The sequence below is a fragment of the Cebus imitator genome, unplaced genomic scaffold, assembly GCF_001604975.1.
Source record: "Cebus imitator isolate Cc_AM_T3 unplaced genomic scaffold, Cebus_imitator-1.0 Scaffold53, whole genome shotgun sequence".
NCBI classification, from domain to species: Eukaryota; Metazoa; Chordata; class Mammalia; order Primates; family Cebidae; genus Cebus; species Cebus imitator.
The window spans coordinates 79319-102224 of record NW_016107368.1 but is presented as its reverse complement, the minus strand read 5'-3'; the positions used below and the strand labels follow the sequence as shown (position 1 = coordinate 102224).

The 22906-nt window shown below is 37.9% G+C and overlaps 1 protein-coding gene across 1 annotated transcript in view; it reads left to right on the top strand.

The window, feature by feature from the left end:
- The window catches only part of FGF2 (fibroblast growth factor 2), a 67463-nt gene that overhangs the window by 37693 nt on the left and 6864 nt on the right, over positions 1–22906 (top strand). The window contains exon 2 of the mRNA XM_017528224.2: positions 11134–11237. Coding sequence (XP_017383713.2) covers positions 11134–11237 — 104 coding nt within the window. The remainder of the gene's footprint in view (positions 1–11133; positions 11238–22906) is intronic.

Genomic DNA, 22906 nt, shown 5'->3' with positions numbered 1-22906 from the left:
TCAGCCTCCCAAGTAGCTGGACTACAAGTGCATGCCACCATGCCCAGCTAATTTTTGTGTTTTTAGTAGAGACAGGCTTCACTATGTTGGCCAGGATGGTCTGCTGAAGATGTACAAGTCAAAGTTGGACAGTTGTTTGCCACGGATTCTGTAGATGTGATTTAAAATGTAATTGTATAATGATAAGGGTAACTGACCACTAAGGTTTTGCTTAATGATGAGATTCTTCAATTTTGTGGTTTACAGCTTTTGTTTTTATATTGCAACATTTAAAAAAATTGAATTTAAAGTGTGGATAACATGCTATTTATTTGTCTAAGTTCAGGTCTTACTAGATTTAATATCAACATTGGAAAACGACCAGAAGTATTATTATTATCATGGAGAAGATATCTAGCTTTACTTTTCATCAGTTTTTGATAACTATAGCAGGAAACTTTCAAGTGTATAACTAAAAAAGTTGAAGTATTAAAGTAAGGATTTTATATAATGTGAAAACCAGGGCTTTAACATTTATATAAGTATGATAATATAAATTAGTATTTTATCATATCCAGAAACTAGAGAAAAGATGACAGCTCCCCTCCTTAGGCCCAGAAGGGACTGGATCATTCTTATGCTTCAGAAGAGTTGATCAAGTCATCCTCCATTTTTCAGAACAAATTTTTGCTAGCTTTTCTGTTATATTATTTCATTTCCTGGAAAGTATGAAAAATTTGACTCTGTACTTTTTATGTGGAGATTTAATATAATTCCTATCATTTCTTATCTTGAAGTACTTAATATTTGAAACCATTCCTTTAAGAAGACCATCCCCTAACCCTAGACAATGAAATATATCTTTAGCTTATGCCTTTGCTGTGTTGTAAGGTTCAGTGGTATTGCTTATTAAGAGTCTTCTAAATCTCAAGAGTAATTTTTTTTTTTTTTTGGAGATGGAGTCTTGCTCTGTTGCCCAGGCTGGAGTTCAATGGTATGGTCCTGGCTCACTGCAACCTCTGCCTCCCTTCAAGTGATTCTCCTGCCTCAGCCTCCCAAGTAGCTGGGATTATAGGCATCTACCAGCAGGTCCGGCTAATTTTTTGTATTTTTATTAGAGACGGGGTTTCGCCATGTTGGCCAGGTTGGTCTCAAACTCCTGACATCATGATCCTCCTGCCTCAACCTCCAAAAGTGCTGGGATTACAGGCATTAGCCACTGTGTCTGGCCAAGAATGATTATTTTATTGTATCTTTCTTCCCCATTAAGTCCAGCATGGAACAGTAACAACAAAAAAGCTAACCTCAGTGTAACCAGATTTAACTTCACTGGACTAGACTGTATTCTTGAGTACTAGCAGAGACTTCACATTGTATGGAATCAGCAAAGCATCTCAAGGGCTTTATCTGGAATATTAACACAGTTTTTAAACCTTCTTATACATTGTTTCCCAAATTAACTCTGATTACCTAGTGAATTGCCTTTGGCTACCTTGTTCTTTTATAACAAAAAGAACTTTTTATTAGGGAAAGTTTCAAATATATACAAAAACAGACCAGGATAATGAACCCCATGCACCCAACCCCCGACTTCAGCAATTACCACCACATGAAACATCTCATTTCATCTATACCCCCTCTAACTCTTTTTACCTCTCCCCTCCCCTGGATTGTTTTGAAGTATATTCTATATGTCATGTCATTTCATCAGATCATTAAAAAAATGATTTATTTACAAACTATATAAGGCTGGGTGCAAGTGGCTCACACCTGTAATCTCAGCACTTTGGAAGGCCAACGTAGAAGGATCCCTTGAGCCTAGAGTTTAAGACCAGCCTAAGCAACACAGCAAGATGCTGTCTCAAAAAGAAACACACACACACACACACACACGCGCGACATAAATTCTTATATAAGTGATTGTGTGTGTTAGTATATATTAGATAATAAATGATTAATATGTATCTCTGAAAGATAAGGACTTTAAAAAATAATCACAGTTCTATTCTCATGCCTAAAAATTTTAAGGTTCCCTTAAGGTATAAATATCCAGTTAGCGTTAAAAATTTCCTGATGGTCGCATATTTTCTTTACAGTTGGTTTATTCTAATCAGAAGTTGAACAAGGTTCACATATTCCTTTTGGTTGATATGTCTCCAAACTCCCTTTTTAATTGAAAAATTCTCTCTCCCTCCTTGAACTCATGAATGTACTTATTTCCAGTCATGTTTAATATGGCACACAGTTGGTATTTTATTCTAGATTGTTTTAAAGTTTTAACAATGCTAACATTGTTATATGCTTATTATAAAAGTAACAGGCACAACAGAAAAAAATTTAAATATCAAAAAGTATATGGAAGTAAAATACCATTTTTATCTCATTATCCCCAAATAATTGGTAACTCTTTGGGATTCTTTTCTACTAATCTGTACTTATTCAAATGTAAAATTTTTACATGCTAAATATTCTCTGTGCTATTACTTTGGGTTTAATTTGCTTTTGGTTTTCTAGGTCATAAAGTAGAAGCTTAGATTTTTACGTTTTTTTGTTTTTCTAATACAAATACTTAAAGCTGTAACCTTCCTTTTAAACATGCTGAATTTTTATTATACAACTAGAAATATTTTCTAATTTCCTTTATGATTTATTTTATCTGTTTTTTGTTTGTTTGTTTTGTTGCTGTTGTTGAGACAAAGTCTTGCTCTGTTGTCCAGGCTGGAGTGCATTAGTGCCATCCTGGCTCACTGCAACCTTTGCCTCCCAGGCTCAAGCAATTCTCGTGCCTCAGCCACCCAAGTAGCTAGGATTATAAGTGCACACCACCATGCCTGGCTAATTTTTTGTTTTTTTTTGTGGAGGGGTTTTTTCCCATGTTGGCCAGGCTTGTCTTGAACTCCTGACCTCAAGCAATCTGCCAGTCTCCCTAAGTACTGAGATAACAGGCGTGAGCCACCATGCCTGCCCATCTCTGTGTTTTATTTGGAAATGTATTGCTTAATTTCCAAATATTTGGGGATTTTCCAGATATCATATCATTAATAGATTTCTACTTTAATAGGTCATATGATTTTTAGTCAATTCAAATGTAATCAGGCTTGTTTTATATACCCAATAATGGGTATATACCCAAAGGAATTGCTGGGTCAAATATTATTTCTGGTTCTAAATTCTTGCAGAATTGCCATACTGTCTTCTGCAATGGTTTAACTGATTTATATTCCCACCAACAGTGTTAAAGCATACCTATTTCTCCATAGCCTTGCCCTCATCTACTGTTTCCTGACTTTTTAATAATTGCAATTCTGACTGGTGTGAGATGGTATCTCATTGTGGTTTTGATTTGCATTTCTCTGATGATCAGTGATGTTGAGCTTTTTTTCATATATTTGTTTGCCATGCAAATGTCTTTTTCCTTTTTTGTTTTTGAGACAAGAGTCTCGCTCTGTCATCCAGGCTGAAGTGCAATGGCATGGTCTCAGCTCACTGCAACCTCTGCCTCCCTGGTTCAAGTGATTCTCCTGCCTCAGCCTCCTGAGTAGCTAGGACTTCAGGCGTGTGTCACCACACCTGGCTAATTTTTGTATTTTTAGTAGAGATGGGGTTTCACTATGTTGGCCAGGCTTGTCTTGAACTCCTGACCTCACGATTCACCTGCTTCAGCCTCCCAAAGTGCTGGGATTGCAAGCGTGAGCCACAGTGCCTGGTCTATAAATGCCTTCTTTTGAGACGTGTCTGTTCATATCCTTTGCCCACTTTTTGATGGGCTTGTTTGGTTTTTCTTGTAACTATGTTTAAGTTCCTTGTAAATTCTGGATATTAGATCTTTGTTAGATGGGAAGATTGCAAAAATTTTATTCGATTCTGTAGGCTGCCTGTTCATACTGATGATAGTTTCTTTTGCTGTGCAGAAGCTCTTTAGTTTAATTAGATCCCATTTGTCAATTTTGGCTTTTGTTACAATTGCTTTTGGTGTTTTAGTCATGAATCTTTGCTCATGCCTGTGTCCTGAATGGTATTGCCTAGGTTTTCTTCTAGGGTTTTTATGGTTTTGTATTTTACATTTAAGTCTTTATCTTGATTTAATTTTTTAAAAGGTGTAAGGAAGGAGTTCAGTTTAAGTTTCTGTATATGGCTAGCCGGTTTCCCCAGCACCATTTACTGAGAATGAGATCCTTTCCCCATTGCTTGTTTTTAGCAGGTTTGCCAAAGATCAGATAGTTGCGGATGTGTGGCGTTATTTCTGAGGCCTCTGTTCTGTTCTATTGGTCTGTATATGTACTTTGGTACCAGTACCATGCTGTTTTGGTTACTGTAGCCTTGTAGAATAGTTTGAAGTCAGGTAGTGTTATGCCTCCAGCTTTGTTCTTTTCACTTAGTATTGTCTTGGCTATACAGGGCCTTCTTTCATTCCATATGAAATTTAAAATAGTTTTTTCTAATTCTGTAAGGAATGTCAATGGTAGTTTGATGGGAATAGCATTGAATCTATAAATTACTTTGGGCAGTATGGTCATTTTCATGATATTGATTCTTCCTATCCATGAGGATGGAATATTTTTCTATTTGTTTGCATTCTGTCTTATTTCCTTGAGCAGTGGTTTGTAGTTCTCCTTAAAGAGGTCCTTCACATCCTTTGTTAGCTATATTCCTAGGTATTTTATTTTCTTTGTAACAATTGCAAATGGGATTTTAATTGTGACTTGACTCTCTGCTTGTCTATTGTTGGTGTAAAGGAATGCCTGTGATTTTTGCGCATTGATTTTATATCCTTAGATTTTGCTGAAGTTACTTGTCAGTTGAAGGAGTTTTTGGGCTGGGACGATGGGGTTTTCTAAATATACAATCATGTCATCTGCAAACAGAGACAATTTGGCTTCCTTTCTTCCTACTGAATACCCTTTATTTCTTTCTCCTGCTTGAGTGCCCTGGACAGAACTTCCAATACTATGTTGAATAGGAGTGGGGAGAGAGGGCATCCTAGTCTTGTGCCAGTTTTTAAAGAGAATGCTTCCAGCTTTTGCCTGTTCAATATGATATTGGCTGCGGGTTTGTCATAAATAGCTCTTATTATTTTGAGATATGTTCCATTAGTACTTAGTTTATTGAGAGTTTTTAGCATGAAGGGATCTTGAATTTTATCAAAGGGCTTTTCTGCATCTGTTGAGATAATCGTGTGGTTTTTGTCTTTGATTCTGTTTATGTGATGGATTAAGTTTATTGATTTGCATATGTTGAATCAGCCTTGCATCCCAGGGATGAAGCTGACTTGATCGTGGTGGATACGTTTTTGCATGTGCTGCTGGATTCCGTTTGCCCGTATTTTATTGAAGATGTTTTGAATCGATGTTCATCAGGGATATTGGCCTGAAGTTTTCTGTTTTTGTTCTGTCTCCTCGGTTTTGGTATCAGAATGATGCTGGCCTCATAAAATGAGTTAGGGAGGAGTCCCTCCTTTTCAGCTGTTTGGAATAGTTTCAGAAGGAATGGTACCAGCTCCTCTTTGTATTTCTGGCAGAATTCAGCAATGAATCCATCTGGTCCTGGGCTTTTTTTGGTTGGTAGGCTATTAATTACTGCCTCAATTTCAGAGCTTATTGGTCTATTTAGGGATTGGACGACTTCTTGGTTTAGTGTTGGGGGATGTTGTATCCAGGAATTTATCAGTTTCTTCTAGATTTTCTAGTTTATTTGAGTAGAAGTGATTATAGTATTCTCTGATGGTAATTTGCATTTCTGTGGCATCAGTGGTGATCTCCCCTTTATTATTGTTTATTGTGTCTATTTGATTCTTCCCTCTTTTGTTCTTTATTAGTCTAGCTATGCTAGCTTTTTTTTTTTNTTTGAGACGGAGTCTCATTCCATCTGCCCAGGCTGGAGTGCAGTGTGGTGTGATCTCGGCTCACTGGAACCTCTGCCTCCCAGGTTCAAGTGTTTCTCCTACCTCAGCCTCCTGAGTAGATGGGATTACAGGCACACGCCATCATGCCTGGCTAATTCTTGTATTTTTAGTAGAGACAGGGTTTTACCATACTGGCCAGGCTGGTCTCAAACTCCTGAACTTATGATCCGCCTGCCTTGGGCTCCCAAAATGCTGGGATTACAGGCGTGAGCCATTGCGCCCTGTCTCTCGCTCTTTTAATTGTGATGTTAGGGTGTTGATTTGAGATCTTTCAAGCTTTCTGATGTGGACATTTGGTACTATAAATTTCCCTCTTAACACTGCTTTAGCTGTGTCCCAGAGATTCTGGTACATTGTCTCTTTGTTCTCGTTGGTTTCAAAGAACTTCTTCATTTCTGCCATAATTTTGTTATTTACCCAGGAGTCCTTCAGGAGCAGATTGTTCAATTTCTATGTAATTGTGCGGGTTTTTTTTTGAGTGAGTTTCTTAATCCTGTGTTCTAATTTGATTGCACTGTGTTTTGAGAGACCGTTTGTTATGATTTCAGTTCTTTTGCATTTTCTGAGGAGTGTTTTACTTCCAAATATGTGGTTGATTTTAGAATAAGTGCCATGTGGCACTAAGAAGAATGTATATTCTGTTGATTTAGGGTAGAGTCTGTAGACATCTGCTAGGTCCACTTGATCCAGAGCTGAGTTCAAATCCTGAATATCCTTGTTAATTTTCTGTCTTGTTGATCTGACAGTGGGGTGTTAAAGTGGGGTGTTAAAGTCTTCCACTATTATTTCATGGGAGGCTAAGTCTCTCTGTAGATCTCTAAGAGGCACACCCTATCCACCAAGAGACAACGTGCTTCATTAAATAGGTCCTATTACCTGTGCCACCCAACTGGGTGAGACCCTTCAATAGGGTTTGTCAGACACCCTATATAGGAATGATCCTACTGGCATCAGGACGGTGCTTCTCGAGGTTAGAGGCCACAGAAGAAGGAGGCACCCATCTTTGCTGTTCTCCAGCCTCCTCAAGTGACATTTCCAGGCGCTGGAGCAAATCAGATGAATAGGGCCTGAAGTTAACTCCCAGCAAACTGCAGCAGCCCTACAGAAGAGTGACCTGACCACTGAAGGAAAAACACGCAAGCAAAAAGCTATAATAATGGCATCAACAACAACAAAAAAGCCCCCATAAAAACCCCATCCGAGGGTCAGCAGCCTCAAAGAGCAAAACTAGACAAACTCACAAAGATGAGAAAGAATCATTGAAAAAATGCCGAAAACCCAAAATCCCAGAGTGCCTCTTCTCCAAATGATTGCAGCGTGTCTCCATCAAGGGTGTAGAGCTGTACGGAGGATCAGATGGATGAATTGACAGATGTATACTTCAGAAGATGGGCAATAAAAAACTACACTGAACTAAAAGGAGCATGTTCTAACCCAATGCAAAGAAGCTAAGAACCTTGATAAAAGGTTAGATAAAGGTTGCTAACTAGAATAACCAGTTTAGAGAAGAACATAAACCACCTGATGGAGCTGGAAAACACAGCAGGAGAACTTCGTAAAGCATACACAAGTATCAACAGCCAAATTGACCAAGCGGAAGAAAGGTTATCAGAATTTGAAGACCACCTTGCTGAAACAAGACATGCAGACAAGACTGGAGAAAAAAGAATGTAAAGGAATGAACAAAGCCTCCAAGAAATATTGGACTTCATAAAAAGACCAAACCTATGATTGGAGTTCCAGATTGGGGAGAATGGAAACAAGCTGGAAAACCCACTTCAGGATATTATCCAGGAGAAATTCCTCAACCTAGCAAGACAGGCCAACATGTCAATTCAGGAAATACAGAGGATACCACTAAGATACTCTACAAGAAAATCAACCCCAAGACACATAATCATCAGATTCTCCAAGGTTGAAATGAAGGAAAAACTGTTAAGGGCAGCCAGAAAGGCCAGGTCACCTACAAAGGGAAGCCCATCAGACTAACAGCAGACCTCTCAGGAGAAACTCTACAAAGCCAGAAGAGACTGGGGGCTAATACTCAACATTCTTGAAGAAAAAAAATTTCAACCCAGAATTTCATATCCAGCCAAACTAAACTTTGTAAGTGAAGAAGGAATAAAATCCTTTCCAGACAGGCAAATGCTAAGGGATTTTGTCACCACCAAGCCTGCCTTACAAGAACTGAAAGCAGCACTAAATATGGAAAGGAAAAGCCAGCCGGCACCAACCACTGTAAAAACACACCAAAATATAAAGACCAATGGCACTATGAAGAAACTGCATCAACCAGTATGCAAAATAACCAAATAGCAGCATGACGACAGGATCAAATTCACAGTTTGCTGTTTTTCTAATTATCCTATCTGTCCTTTACCTTCTGTTTTTTCCTTTTCTGCCTTCTTGGGCTAATTGAGTAGTTTTGAAATATTCCATTTGCCTTTATAATTCAGCTGCCAAATGTTTGGGTTGGTGGGGAGTTAACTTTGCTCTTGAACTCTGCTCCTGGCTTTCCACGTCTTGGAAGATCTCTTTTTATCCAGCTGGTCCTTAGCTTTGCATTTGGTGAAGGCTCAGTGCTTCTCAGAAGGATCACCTTCAGCGCTTTGTCCTGCTCCTAGCCTTCAGTGGACTGCTGCCTTGCATTCTGCAAAGGCCCAGGGTACTTGAGGAGGATCTCTCAGCCCTTCTGTTCTGTTCCTAGTCTTTGGTGTATGGTACTTGTGCACTGGGTGGAAGCTCCATAGGAAAGAACTGGCAGGTGAATATGCAGTTACTCTTTGATCAGGAATTCTAATTCCTCATATTAGCAACTAATAAAAGTTTCTTAAAAATTCAGCTGTTTCTTAAAAATCTTCTTAAAAATTCAACTTCATAGTTCCATTTTTTGGCAAGTTTATTCCTCCTATCAGAGATGGAGCAGCTATGCATCTCTTTTTTTGTGACGAGATCATCTGTATTTTGAATTTAATTTATTTGGGTTTTTCTATTCATCTCAGCTCAGATAGTTTTTATAGAAAATCTATGATTTTGTGACTTACACAACTTCTTGTTGTAGGCTTTGGTTATTTTTAAAGCTTCTATTTTAAATATATGTCAATGGAAATGCTTTGCAAAAATCTACATTTAATTCTTATTTGCCTAGTGGTATAATGAATGACAGTCTCTGAATGTGGAATAGTTGAGGTCTACAAAAGGTTAATGAGTAAATGAATGATATTTACTTTGGTTATTGAGTCACTGGTACTGATCTGGCCATACATGAATATTCATAATCACCCTTATGAGCAGTAATACACATTTATAAGATGATGGGCTATTAGAGCTGGGCTAGAGTTTATTGATAAGGGACAGAAAGAAAGTATAGCAATTGATTATGCAGCCTTGCCTCATGGACCTTTGTACAACCTTATGAGTTAAAGTGAGATGCAAATGTATTCTTCATTAAAATGGCTTATCTAAATTACTTTAGAGCTATATACAATGATTTGCTCAAACTCAAGATAATTTTGGTTATGTTATTAAAAACAAAGCTTATTTTCTGCATTTTCCAATAATGTTGTAAAAAAGACTAGGTACTCTTCTTTGTTTGGGTTTCTTGTCTTCATTACATTCCTTTTACTTTGTTTTATCTTTTAAGATTTTGTAGAAAAATTTCACCTGGGTAACTGCAGGCTTAACTGATGCAATGCTTTCTGGAATCCAGGGGTGACTAACATGCAGAGGATACTCAGACGTGAAATGCTCGACAAAATTCTAAGATGTCTGTTTTTAAATTGTAAATTCTTAAACATTCATAAAAGTAGTGAGATTAGAATAATGGAATCCTGTGCTTCTAATAACTATTAACACAAGTCATTCTTATTTATCTTATCCACTTTATTAAAAATTTATTTATTTGCCAGATTATTTTAAAGCTAATCCTAGATATTATGTTTCATTCTGCTTGTCTGTTGCTATTTTGATAGGAAAAATATTAAAACATAATTACTGTGACACAATAATATCTAATGAAGTTAATTATTTCAGAAACTTTCAAAAGTTGATTTTTCATGCTGTTTTTCTAGCTACCTAGAAACTTACCTGGGAAATTACATTTATTATATATTTCCAATGTTATTCAAATGATAATATGCTGCTTTCTAAAACTGTATTTTTTTCCTGTTGCTTTCAAGAATATCCCAAACATATCCATAGGATATAGGATGACCTATGAAAATACGCTGGACAAACATTTATCTTGCTTATCTTATGATAAGCAGAGTTCTGAGAAGTTTGGTAATAAAGAGTTAACTTAGCTTAACTAAGATTTTCCTAATGATTTGATCCCAGAACCTGTTTTTTATGTAACATCTGTTAGCCAAAATACATTTGGAGGAATGTTGTTCTAGGCAAGAGAATGCTGCTGCCGCTGAATAGCAAAATAATCTTTATTTTTATTTCAGTTAATTAGGTAATTATTTGTCCATATTATATTATCATAATCAAGTAATATCTTTGTTTTGTTTTTTTATAATCTGCTTAATATTGATAATGTAGTATAACAAGTCATCTTTGTCAGGATCTTATTTTATGAAAATCTTTCCTCACACATTTTATGAAAATCATTTGCTGTATAAGCAAATTAAGTATAAGCATTTTGTGTCTCCACTAGATAAATATTTGCACACAAAAAGAAATAGACATCAAAATCTCATATAGAAAGTTAAATGCATCTGTATTTCATTGAAGAGGAAACTAGAAATAAGATGTATAGAAGTCAAGGAAATACAGCTCAATTTATAACAGTGAACAATTAGATTGTGTTTTATTTGTGAAGAATTGGCAAATAACTTTTAATTAAAGAGTTTAAACATAGGCAGTAGCATGGGAATTCTCACATGGTCTACACTTTTATGTACCCTTAAAGTATGTTCACTTAAAAAAAGGTAAACAGTTAACAGGGCCAATTGAAAGCTAATTGCCCAACCAAGGAAACAAAATTCTCCATCTGTCCCCCTTCTCTGTTCACCCTGTGACATAGGAGTGACAAGGGACTGACAAGGCACTGGTGCCCTAGTAGTTCTGCATCTCATCCTCTCATACAGTTTAGTTGACATCTGTTCCCTGTTGCCTATACTCCCAACCTCACCAATCCTCCAAAGTGGATTAGTTGTTGCTCAGGCGTGTTTTGTCTTTATATTACATAAATGTTATAGAGAAGACTTTCTCCTTTGTGGTGCTACAAAGATAATTTTTTCCTGTTACAGTCAAACTACAACTTCAAGCAGAAGAGAGAGGAGTTGTGTCTATCAAAGGAGTGTGTGCTAACCGTTACCTTGCTATGAAGGAAGATGGAAGATTACTGGCTTCTGTAAGTATACTTTCTGTTTTCACAGGTTTTTTGTTAGCTTTTATTGCCATTAATTTACAAGCATTGGTGTTTATCAAATCTTTGTATTTTACATGTATCATCTTCGTAGTCACACTGTAAAATGGTGAGTATTTTCTTTATTTCACAGATGCAAGAACTGATGTTCTAAGGAGTAAATAAAGTAAGAAAACATAGCTCATATAAAATAGAGACTGGATTGGGCTGGGGGCAGTCGTGAACTTGAAATCACTGCTTTTACTCTGCAAAACTATTAAACTATAATTTTAAAAAGTTTTCCTTCTGTTATGTAATTGAAGATCAGTGGGAATAGGTGTATAAAATTTTGGTTATCAGTTTTTAAATTTCTTCTTTAGAATGTGACATGTAGAACACTAGTTGAGAATGTAGACTTATCACCTGGTACAGATGCCGACTCTGCCACTTATGAGATGTGTGTTCTTAGGCAAATTATTCTGAGTTAGTTCCCTTACCTGTAAAATGGAAACAATAATGATCCTATCTCATTGAGATTTTATGATAATTTAGATACAACACAACAAGCATCCAGATCAGCATCTGACACGTAATAGATCCTGAAAATTGTTATTTTCTCCTCATGTTACTTCTTATATATAGATACTATATGTCAAGAGAAGGACTTTTTTTTTTTTATGAGATGGAGTCTTGCTCCATTGCGCAGGCTGGAGTGCAGTGGTGCTATCTTGGGTCACTGCATCCTCTATCTCCTGGGTTCAAGCAATGCTGCCTCAGCCTCCCAAGTAGCTGGGATTACAGGAGTGTACCACCACACCTGGATTTTTTTTTTTTTTTTTTTGTCAAGTTGAGGTCTTGCTGTATTGCCCAGGTTGGTCTCAAACTCCTGGCCCCAGGCAACCCTCCCACCTCAGCCTCCCAAAGGGCTGGGATTAAAGGTGTGAGCCATGGTGCCTGGCTGTGGAGCGGGACTTTTCTTTTTTACATTTAATCACAGCTTGTCAGAGGNTTTTTGTATTTTGTAGTAGAGACAGGGTCTCGCTATGTTGGCCAGGCTGGTCTTGAACTCCTGACCTCAGGTGATCTACCTACCTCGGCCTCCCAAAGGGCTGGGATTAAAGGTGTGAGCCATGGTGCCTGGCTGTGGAGCGGGACTTTTCTTTTTTACATTTAATCACAGCTTGTCAGAGGTACTAGTCCTGTTTAGTATTCTGTCCACTATTACAGGCTCACTGTCAACTTCACCATTATTATTAAAGATGGGATTGCATATCTATTGAGCATACAGTGTATGTATGAAGAATGGTGCAGGAAAATAAAGAAAAAGACACAGATCTTATTCCTATCTCCTTGAGGGAGTAAATAGGACATGTATGTAAATTGTGTGTGTGTGTGTGTGTGTGTGTCACAGCTCTTATGGCAATGCCACTGGCCAGTTATAGCCTTTCTATATAACCTCCCCACAGAAAGGATCTAATAGTACTAAGAAATTGTGGTGTTTTGAGCTATACAAATAGTTTTTGAAATTTATTCTGAATGAAGACCTTTGGATTTCTAAAAGCACCAACACAAGACTTACAAAGAATAAGGATATTTCAACCATCCCAATTTCAGACTGACTATATGACAAAGATATACTTATGTTGATATTATCAGTTTATGTGATTTTTGCAGGATAAATCACAAGTTTGAGTGTAGTGGTTGTCAATTTTTGGGGGAAGTAGTTGAATAAATTTTAGAATCATCTTTAAGAATAGCCAGTACTTATTGAGTTTAAGTGTGCCAGATGCTATGGTAGGCATCAGGCTTATAAAATTGACTATCAGATGGTCTCTGCCCTTAATGAGTGACAATCCAGGGGAGACAGAAATGTAAATAAGTATTTATAATAAGGTGTAAGGGTTTTGATATGCTACTTTATATTTTACATACATGCATAATAATATAGGAAAAGATAAGTATTATGATAGAGGAAGCAATACAGAAAAGGAGGTGATTAAATTTGTCTAGAATTGGGGGAGATGACCTACAAGTAGGATTTTAGATGATATAGAGGAAGGAGTTCAGCAGGCAGTCATGGGGCAGAACAAGTAGAGATGAAGGTATAGATAATTGTAGGACATAGGACATGCAAAGGTGTGGATGCAAAAATCTACTTGATGCATCTCTATAATTACAAGTCATTAATGAATGCTGGAATGCACAGTGCAATAGAGTAACAAGGTGGAAGGGACGAGAGAGAAAACCAGGGAGGTAAATAGACTGCCTGCTGAATCTCCTGAAGGGCTTTATACACCATGCTGACTATAAGCAGTGGGGAGCCATGAAGAGTTTTAAGAGACCAAATTAGATTTAAATTTGAGAAACATTATCCTGGCAGAAGTGTAGAGAATAGATTTAAAGGGGCCAAGACTGGTGGAGAGAGATCAGTTAGAAGGTCACTGTCATAGTCCAAGCAAGTGATGTTCAGATCCTGGCAATAACAGTGGGTTATAAAGGACTGAGGAAAGTGTTAGTACTTGTGATTGATGAGATTTAGGAGTAAAGATGAAGGAAAAGTCAAAGATGGCTTTTAGGTTTCTGGTTTGGGTGAGAAGGTAGATGCTAATGGGGAAGGAAGAAACAGCCGGGTTTGGGAAAAGGTAGTAAGTTCAAATTTAGGCCTATTTAGTTTGAGTCGTCTAAGGGAAATTCAGGTAAAGATGTTCACTGAGTAGTTGGAATGATAAGTCTGGAGTTTAGAGGTCTACATTGATTGATAGATTTGGGTATGATCAGCATATAGGTGGTAGTTAAATCAGGGGAATGTATGAGGTTTCCTAGGTAAAGAATACAGCTCAAAACATTAACTACTTGGGACTTTCACTTCTACTCTGTACTTACCTTTTATTCTGCCAATATATTGTCAATTCAAGAGGTGATGTAATACTTTGGGAATCTACCAAAGTAGCATTTTAAATATCCCCCATGACAGTGAGCCAATAAGTAATTTTGGATGATTTTGACATTATATTAGGGAGAGGAAGATGAGTTTCCAACCCTCCTACCCCTTTCACTTTAGGATGTGACAGATCACTGTGACTTCTGCAGTAAGTTGGTTTGGCTACTGTCAGACAGTGAGGGTGGTAGAAGAAAAAAAAGGAGATGCATACAACATTTGCTTCTGTCATAACTAACTATGGACAGCACTAATCAAATGGTTTAAAAGCTCCAGCTTTTTATATGTCTGTCACAATCTGGGTCAGTGAATGCCTTGAGATTAGTTATTACTCTGTGTTCTTATACTTGTTGAGATTAGAAGAAGCAGTAACCCAGTGTATTAGTCTGTTTTCATGCTGCTGATAAAGACATACCTGAGACCAGCCAATTTACAAAAGAAAGAGTTTTAATTGGACTTACAGTTCCACATGGCTGGGGAAGCCTCACAATCATGGTGGAAGGCAAGGAAGAGCAAGTAACATCTTAAATGGATGACAGTAGCCAAAGAGAGAGAGATTGTGCAGGGGAGCTCCTCTTTATAAAGCCATCAGATCTCATGAGACTTACTATCACAAGAACAGCATGAGAAAGACTTGTCCCCATGATTCAGTTACCTCCCACTGGGTCCCTCTTACAACACATGGGAATTCAAAATAAGATTTAGGTGGGGACACAGCCAAACCGTATTATTTTACCCCTGGACCCTCCAAAATCTAATGTCCTCACATTTCAAAACCAATCATGCCTTCCTAACAATACCCCAAAGTCTTAACTCATTTCAGCATTAATTCAAAAATCCACAGTCCAACATCTCATCTGAGACGAGGCAAGTCCCTTCTGCCTATGAGCCTGTAAAATCAAAAGCAAGTTAATTACTTCCTAGATACAATGTGGGTACAGGCATTGGGTAAATACGGCCATTCGAAATGGGCCAAAACGAAGGGGCTATAGGCCCCATGCAAGTCTGAAATCCAGTGAGGCAGTCAAATCTTAAAGCTCCAAAATGATTTCCTTTGACTCCATCTCTCTCATCTGGGACATACTGATGCAAGAAGTGGGTTCCCGTGGTCTCAGGCAGCTCTGCCTCTGTGGCTTTGCAGGGTACAGTCTTCCTCCCAGCTGCCTTCACAGGCTGACATTGTCTGTTGCTTTTCCAGGTGCATGGTGCAAGCTCTCAGTAGATACACCATTCTGGGGTCTGGAGGACAGTGGCCCTCTTCTCACAGCTCCAGTAGATGGTGCTGCAGTAGGGACTCTGTTTGACCCCCACATTTCCCTTCTGCACTGCTCTGGCAGAGGTTCTCCATGGGGGCCCTGCACCTGGAGCAAACTTCTGCCTGGAATCCAGGCATTTCCATACATCTTCTGCAATCTAGGTGGAGGTTCCCAAACCCCAATTCTTGACTTCTGTGCACCTGCAAACTCAACACCACATGGAGGCTGCCAAGGCTTGAGGCTTACACCCTCTGAATCAACAGCCTGTATCTTGTATCTTGGCCCCTTTTAGTTAGAACTGCAGTGGCTGGGAAGCAGGGCACCAAGTCCTTAGACTACATAGCAGAGGGACCCTGGACCCAGCCCGCAAAACCATTTTTTCCTTCTAAACCTCTGGGCCTGTGGTGGGAGGGACTGCCACAAAGGTCTCTGACATTCCCTGGAGAAATTTTCCTCATTGTCTTGGTGATTAACATCAGGCTCCTCATTACTTGCAGAAATTTCTGCAGCCCACTTGAATTTCTCCTCAGAAAATGTGATTTTACTTTCTATTGCATGGTCAGCCTGCACATTTTCTGAACTTTTATTCTCTCTTTCCCTTATAAAACTGAATGCACCCAAGTCACCTCTTGAATGCCTTGCTGCTTAAAAATTTCTTCGACCATATACGCTATATCATCTCTCTCAAGTTCAAAGTTTCACAAACCTCTAGAGCAGTGGCAAAATGCTGCCAGTCTTTTTGCTAAAACATAACAAGAGTCACCTTTGCTCAGTTTCCAACAAGTTCCTCATCTCCATCTGAGACCACCTCAGCCAGAATTTCATTGTTTATATCATTATCAACATTTTGATCAAAGCCATTCAACAAGTCTCTAGGGAGTCGTTCCTGTCTTCTTCTGAGCTCTCCAAACTGTTCCAACTTTTGCCTGTTACTCAGTTCTAAAGTCACTTCCACGTTTTCAGGTATCTTTTCAGCAACACTCCACTCTTAGTACCAATTTACTGTATTTTGATGCTGCTGATAAAAGACACACTTGAGACTGGGCAATTTACAAAAGAAAGAAATTTAATTGGACTTAGAGTTCCACATGGCTGGGGAAGCCTCACAATAATGGTGGAAGGCAAAGAAGATCAAGTCACATTTTAAATGGATGGCAGCAGGCAAAGAGAGAGAGCTTGTGCAGAGGGACTCCTCTTTATAAAACCATCAGATCTCAAGAGACTTATTCACTATCATGAGAACAGCAGAAGACAGACTTGTCCCCATGATTGAGTTACCTCCCACTGGGTCCCTACCACAAGACATGGGCATTCAAGATGAGATTTGGGTGGAGGCACAGCCAAACCATATCACCTAGTAATCATGGTGACTCTGTAAGATAATTGCTGGTGGGTTTTTCATCTCAGGAGCATTGGCTGAATATTGGTTCATTGACAATGATAAAAGACCCATTGTTGGCCAGGTGCTATGGTTCACACCTGTAATCCCACCACTTTGGGAGGCTGAAGTGGGTGGATCATGAGGTCAGGAGTTCAAGACCAGCCTGGCCAACATGGTGAAACCTTGTTTCTACTAAAAATACAAAAATTAGCTGGGCATGGTGGCACGCTCCTGTAATCCCAGCTACTTGGGAAACTGAGGCAGGAGAATTGCTTGAACTGGGACCCGGGAGGCGGAGGTTACAGTGAGCTGAAATTGTGCCACTGCAATCCATTCTGAGCTACATAGACTTCATCTCAAAAAAAGACCCATTGTTGTTAAAAGTGATGAAAACAGAAACTGCTCTATATTCAAGTGTATCTCTGAAACTACTAGAGTACATAAAAAGACAGTTAAAAGAAAGTAAACCTGAAAAGAGAATTCTGACTTCTTCTCTTGGCAAATAGGTATTAGGCTTCCTAAACTGTTGATTCTGTACCATCAGAAATGTAAAATACTCAAAATAAAGTTTTCTAGTTTTATTGTCAGCTAAGCAGGAACTTGTGAAAGTCTTAAATGTGTTTCTATCTTTGGGATGTATTAACTCTTCCTGATGCAACAGATTTCCACCAAGTTGGTGCAGTAAGAGTTAATTTAGCAATGCTTAGAAATGTATCACAAACACTCTGTAGAAATAAAGCCGTGGCTGTTAAGCATAAATTAAAAATTCATGATTTCTTAGTGCCCTTTGAGAATGGCACGGCCAAGATCCAGTTATATGTTTCGGCTCTTGTCATATGACCTATTCCTGCCAAGTTGATGAGTTAATCTCTAGTCTTCTCATCCAATTTGTGTGGCTTGCTTTCATGCCTTTTCAACGGCAATCCTGTTTCTTTCAAATTGGTCTTGGCGGGCTGTGTCAATCTTCAAATGAAAACGTAAGCCCACCCCACCTCAAAACCAAAGAGAAAATGTTGATGATTCAGTAAGTGGCACATTTCTCTCTGAGTCAGATCCATAGACATTAAACTGTCAACAATAGCAACTTCTGGTATGATTTCAGTGTTCTGACCAGTAGCCATCATCTGGGATTGCAGATGTGCCTCGTAACTTGGAGAAACTGGGATTTATGAACTTGCCCTTGCCAGAGGCATAGTCTTCCCACTCTTCTACCTGGCCCTATTTCAGACTACTGTGTTATGACACATCCCTGGGTTCTTCTCCATTTTACTCCATGTGTGATCCCTGCAGTGATATCTAAAACATTCTAGTTTCCTCCCAGAAAGAAGGGTACTCTGGCTACATAAAACATTTTGATTTTTAAGACTTAAGTTGATTACCAATTAGAGCATGAAAAAAGACTAATTTGTGTACTGTTTTCTCCCCCAACATCTTCACCTATTAATCGTCTGCGTGTTTTCAGGTTACTAATTTCGTGCTGTTTGCAAACATTTCTTAAAGGTCCTTCCTTTCCTTTTGAAGCTAGGAAATATGAAAATTAAAAAATAACTATATTTAACTGCCAAACTCTGAATTTGGAAGCTGAAGTTAAATAGTTCTTTAATGCACAACAGACTTCTTACTCCATTCCATAGCAGGATAAAGTTTGTTGCTATGAGCAACAGAAGCCCAGAACAAATATTAGGATTGATGATTTAAGTGTTCACAAAATTATAGATTTTTAAGAAAATTGTATAAAGTGAAGTTAATTGTAGTTTTAAATTTAAATCACCACACAACCTCATTAGCATTGGTATGAAAAAAACTTGTCTGATATTCATCTGCTAGAAAGTTGCACATTGTTTTCTATATAATGCTATATAGATCATGATATACCATGAACAAAATATTAATATCTCAGTATAAGATTGTAACTTGTATTGATCCACAGTAGTAAAATATGAAAAAATGTATATTTCTGAGGCTATACATGCAATTCTGTAAAAGTAAAATATGTTTTGTCTACAGAATAACTTTATTTATTTATTTATTTATTTTTTACTGTTTATATGTAACTTTTTCCATAGCAGCCAGTACCACGTTTACACCTCAGTAAAACAGTAGCATCCATTCCATGAATGTTGGTTTAGTTTGTTTCTGAATGCATTTATTTCACGAATTTGTTTAAGGGCTATAAACCAAATTTGTATCAACTTTTATGTTTGTACATATTTACAAAATAGAAAATTAAGTCAGCATTAAGTCAGTATAAACAGTCACAAGAATTTTTCCCCTCTACAAAGGGTGTATATTCAAGGAGACTTCAAAAAGTTTCTGGAAAATGGAATTAAAAGACAAAAATATAAACTATATTTCTGAACATTAGTTCTATGGAGTTCAAGACACTTGTAAGTGATGATACCAGCTATTCAGTCCATCCATAAATAAGTGAGAGTTCTAGGAATTCAACCACATCAATGCAGTTTTGTTTTTTTTTTTAACATTATTAACTGAAAAAAAAATGTACAGCTTAAAAAAATTTTTTTAAGATTAGGAAACAAAACATCAGAAGGTGCCAAATCAGGACTGTAAGGTGGATACCTAGTGATCCGCCATCAAAACTCTCGCAGAATTGCCCTTGATGAGAGAGATGAGTAGAAGCATTGTGGAGAACTCCGGTGAAGCTTTCTCAGACATTTTTCTGCTAAAGCTTTGGCTAAGTGTCTCAAAAATACTCATAATAAGCAGATGTGATCATTCTTTGGCCCTACAGAAAGTCAATAAGCAAAATACCTTGAGCATCCAAAAGCTGTTGTCATGACCTTTGCTCTCAACCAGTCCACTTGTGCTTTGACTGAACTACTTCCATAGCTTGGTAACCATTGCTTTAATTGTGCTTTGTCTTCAGGATTGCACTGTTAAAGCCGTGTTTCATCTCCTGTTACAATTTTTCAATGAAATGCTTCAAGATCATGACCCCACTTATTTAAAATTCCCATTGAAAGCTCTGCTCCTGTCTGTAGCTGATCTGGGTGCAATGGTTTTGGTACCTATCGGGTGTAAAGTTTGCTAAATTTTTCTAGTCAGAATTGTGTAAAGTGAACCAACTGAGATGTCTATGGTGTTGACTGTCGTTTCTGCTATAAACTGTTGGTTTTCTGCAGTTAGGCCGTGGACTAGGTTAATTTTTTTTTCTCACAAACTGATGTGGATGATCTGCCACTGTGGGCTGCTTCTTCAAGATTACCTTATCCATTCTTAAAATGAGTTATCCATTTGTAAACTGATTTCTTTGGGGCATTGTCCCAATAAACTTTTCATAAAGTATCAATTAGTTCACAATTCCCCCACCCAAGCATCAACATAAATTTGATGTTTGTTCTTGCTTCAATTTTAGCAGAATGCGTGTTGCTCTGACAGAGCCTCTTTTCAAACTGATGTCTTATTCTTCTTGGTGCTTCAAACTAGATCCTTATTATATAAATCTTCAACTTCTTAAATAAATATGACAAATGATGTTCTCTAAGAAAAACGCCCTTCAATTTTATTCCTTCCCTGCATATTTTGAGTAATTATCTTCCAAGACCTGTGTATCTTTTCCTGTCATCTCTGAGAGTACAATTCCTTATTTCCTTCATTGTGGCAAAGTGTTTCAGAAAAGGGTTCTTTGAGTTAAAAGTTGGCGTATCCTATTTGACTCCTGCTCTCGGAATGGTTGGCCGAGAACTTCCCCGTCATCTCCGCATCGGAAAGCTCTTCCTCCCGATATCTTGCAGTGCCAGAGACCGCACCCGGAGACTCATTGGCAGGTTTCCCGATTCGCCTCAATCTAGAATAACTTTCTTAATTGAGGGGCCTTAACAATGAAATGAAATCTATAATAAGGTAAAGTAGGGAAAATAGATTTTTGAGAGCCCAAGATTCCAGGTTGACAATCTATACTGAACAAATTTGTGAGAAAAATACAGTAATTGAAGAGGAATGTATATCATTTTTTAAGAGATAAAATACTAGACAAAATACAAAGGTTAATAATGAGAATTACTGCTTCTTTTAGAACTCAATCTTAAAACTTTTATGCAACCTATAGATATTACAGGTTTAACATCAAATTTAGACCTGGTGCAATGGCTCATGCCTGTGATTCCAGATACTTTGGGATCCTGAGGTGGGTGGATCACTTGAGGTCAGGAGTTTGAGACCAGCCTGGCCAACATGGCAAAACCCCATGTATACCAAAATTACAAAAATTAGCCTGGCATGGTGGTGTGCACCTGTAAACACAGCAACTCAGGAGGCTGAGGCAGGAGAATTACTTGAACCCCGGAGGTGGAGGTTGCAGTGAGTCAGGTTCACGCCACTGCACTCTAGCTTGGGTGACAGAGTGAGATTCCATCTCAAAAAACAAAATAAAAAGATCAAATGTCATTTTAACTTTTCACTCTTTGGATGTTTCTTTTTTTTTTTCTGAAATAGTCAACATTGATACTTACGTCATGTCTGTTTTTAATTCTCAGAAGTGGTATAAGCAAAAGCACTTTTGGATTCCTATTGAGCAAGCTCCCTCAAAAGCCAAAAGTGAAAGATCAATGTACTGTAAAAGAATAAACAACCCAGTAAACAGAGCATAGGGAAATAGTCATAAGGTTCAATTCTAAAATTAGGAGTGGACTAGAATTGTGACGCCAATGCCTAAGGAAGGGAGAGTGAGGGTGGGAGGAAGTGCTGGGGGATGGGGGGAAACTTGTTCATGTGCTTCTTTCTTTCCTTATTGTATACTAAGGCTATTAGAGAGGGATTCTAAAGACCATCTAATCCAGTATTCTTATTTTACAGATGAGGAAAGTGATGCCCAGAGAAGTTAAAGGACTTGATTGAAAACACAAGTTAGTTAGGGATCAAGGCAATATTGGAACCCAGGTTTCTTGGCCCTGTAGAGATCCTCACAGATGTCAAGTTAGAATAATCAAATCTTGGAAAGGGTCATCTGATCTACTTTCCTTAGGGAGTAAATAGTTGATAAAGTTAAACCATATTCTGTATTTCAGCTCCTAGTCTGGATTTTCCCTCGTCCTGCTTCTCTAGTTCTTATTTAGATTTTGTAATGTCATTGAATTGTATTTTTATTGTAAGCTATCTGAAATAGTTCCATTTGTTCATTAATTTAGCAAATATTTATTGATCACTTACTATGTGCCAGGCACTGATACAGCAGTAGACACAATAGATGAAAATCTTCACCTACATGCCATTGACAGTCTGGTGAAATAAAGTGATATATGTATATGAATCATCTGTATTTGGGCATAGTAGAGCACAAGAATACATGAGGTACTTTTTTTTCACATTATAGCTAGAGTTGCTGTGTCTGGTGATTTGAGAAATTCTTTTCTTTTTAATTTTTTTAAATTTTTTTGAGACGGAGTTTCACTCTCGTTGCCCAGGCTGGAGTACAGTGCTGCGATCTCAGCTCACTGCAACTTCCACCTCCCAGGTTCAAGCAATTCTCCTTCCTCAGCTTCCTGAGTAACTGAGATTACAGGCATGTGCCACCATGCCTGGCTAATTTTTTGTATTTTTAGTAGAGATGGGGTTTCACCATGTTGGCCAGGCTGGCCTCAAACTCCTGACCTCAGGTGATCCACCTGCCTCGGCCTCCCAAAGTGCTGGGATTACAGGCATGAGCTACTGCGCCTGGCCAAGAAATTCTTTTTTGTGTTAGTACTTACAGCCCTAGAGTCAGTTTAAACAAAAAAAAATTAGTTTTAGGATAGTTTTTGACTTACAGAAAAGTTATAAAGATAACACAGAGAGTGTCTCTATACTTCACACTGAGTTTCACTTGTTAACATCCTACATTAGTATGGTACACCTGTCACAACTAGTGAAACCAATACTGATGTGTTCTTTTTAGCTAAAGTCCTCAGTTTATTAATGTTTTCTTAGTTTTTACCTAAAATTCTTTTTCTGTTCCAGGATATCATATTTAGTCATCATGTCTCCTTTAGTTTCCTCTAGACTGTGACAGTTTCTTAGATTTTCCTTATTTGTAATTACTTTGATAGTTTGAGGAGTACTGTTGAGGTATTTTTTAGAATGTCCCTCAATTTGGGTTTTTTTT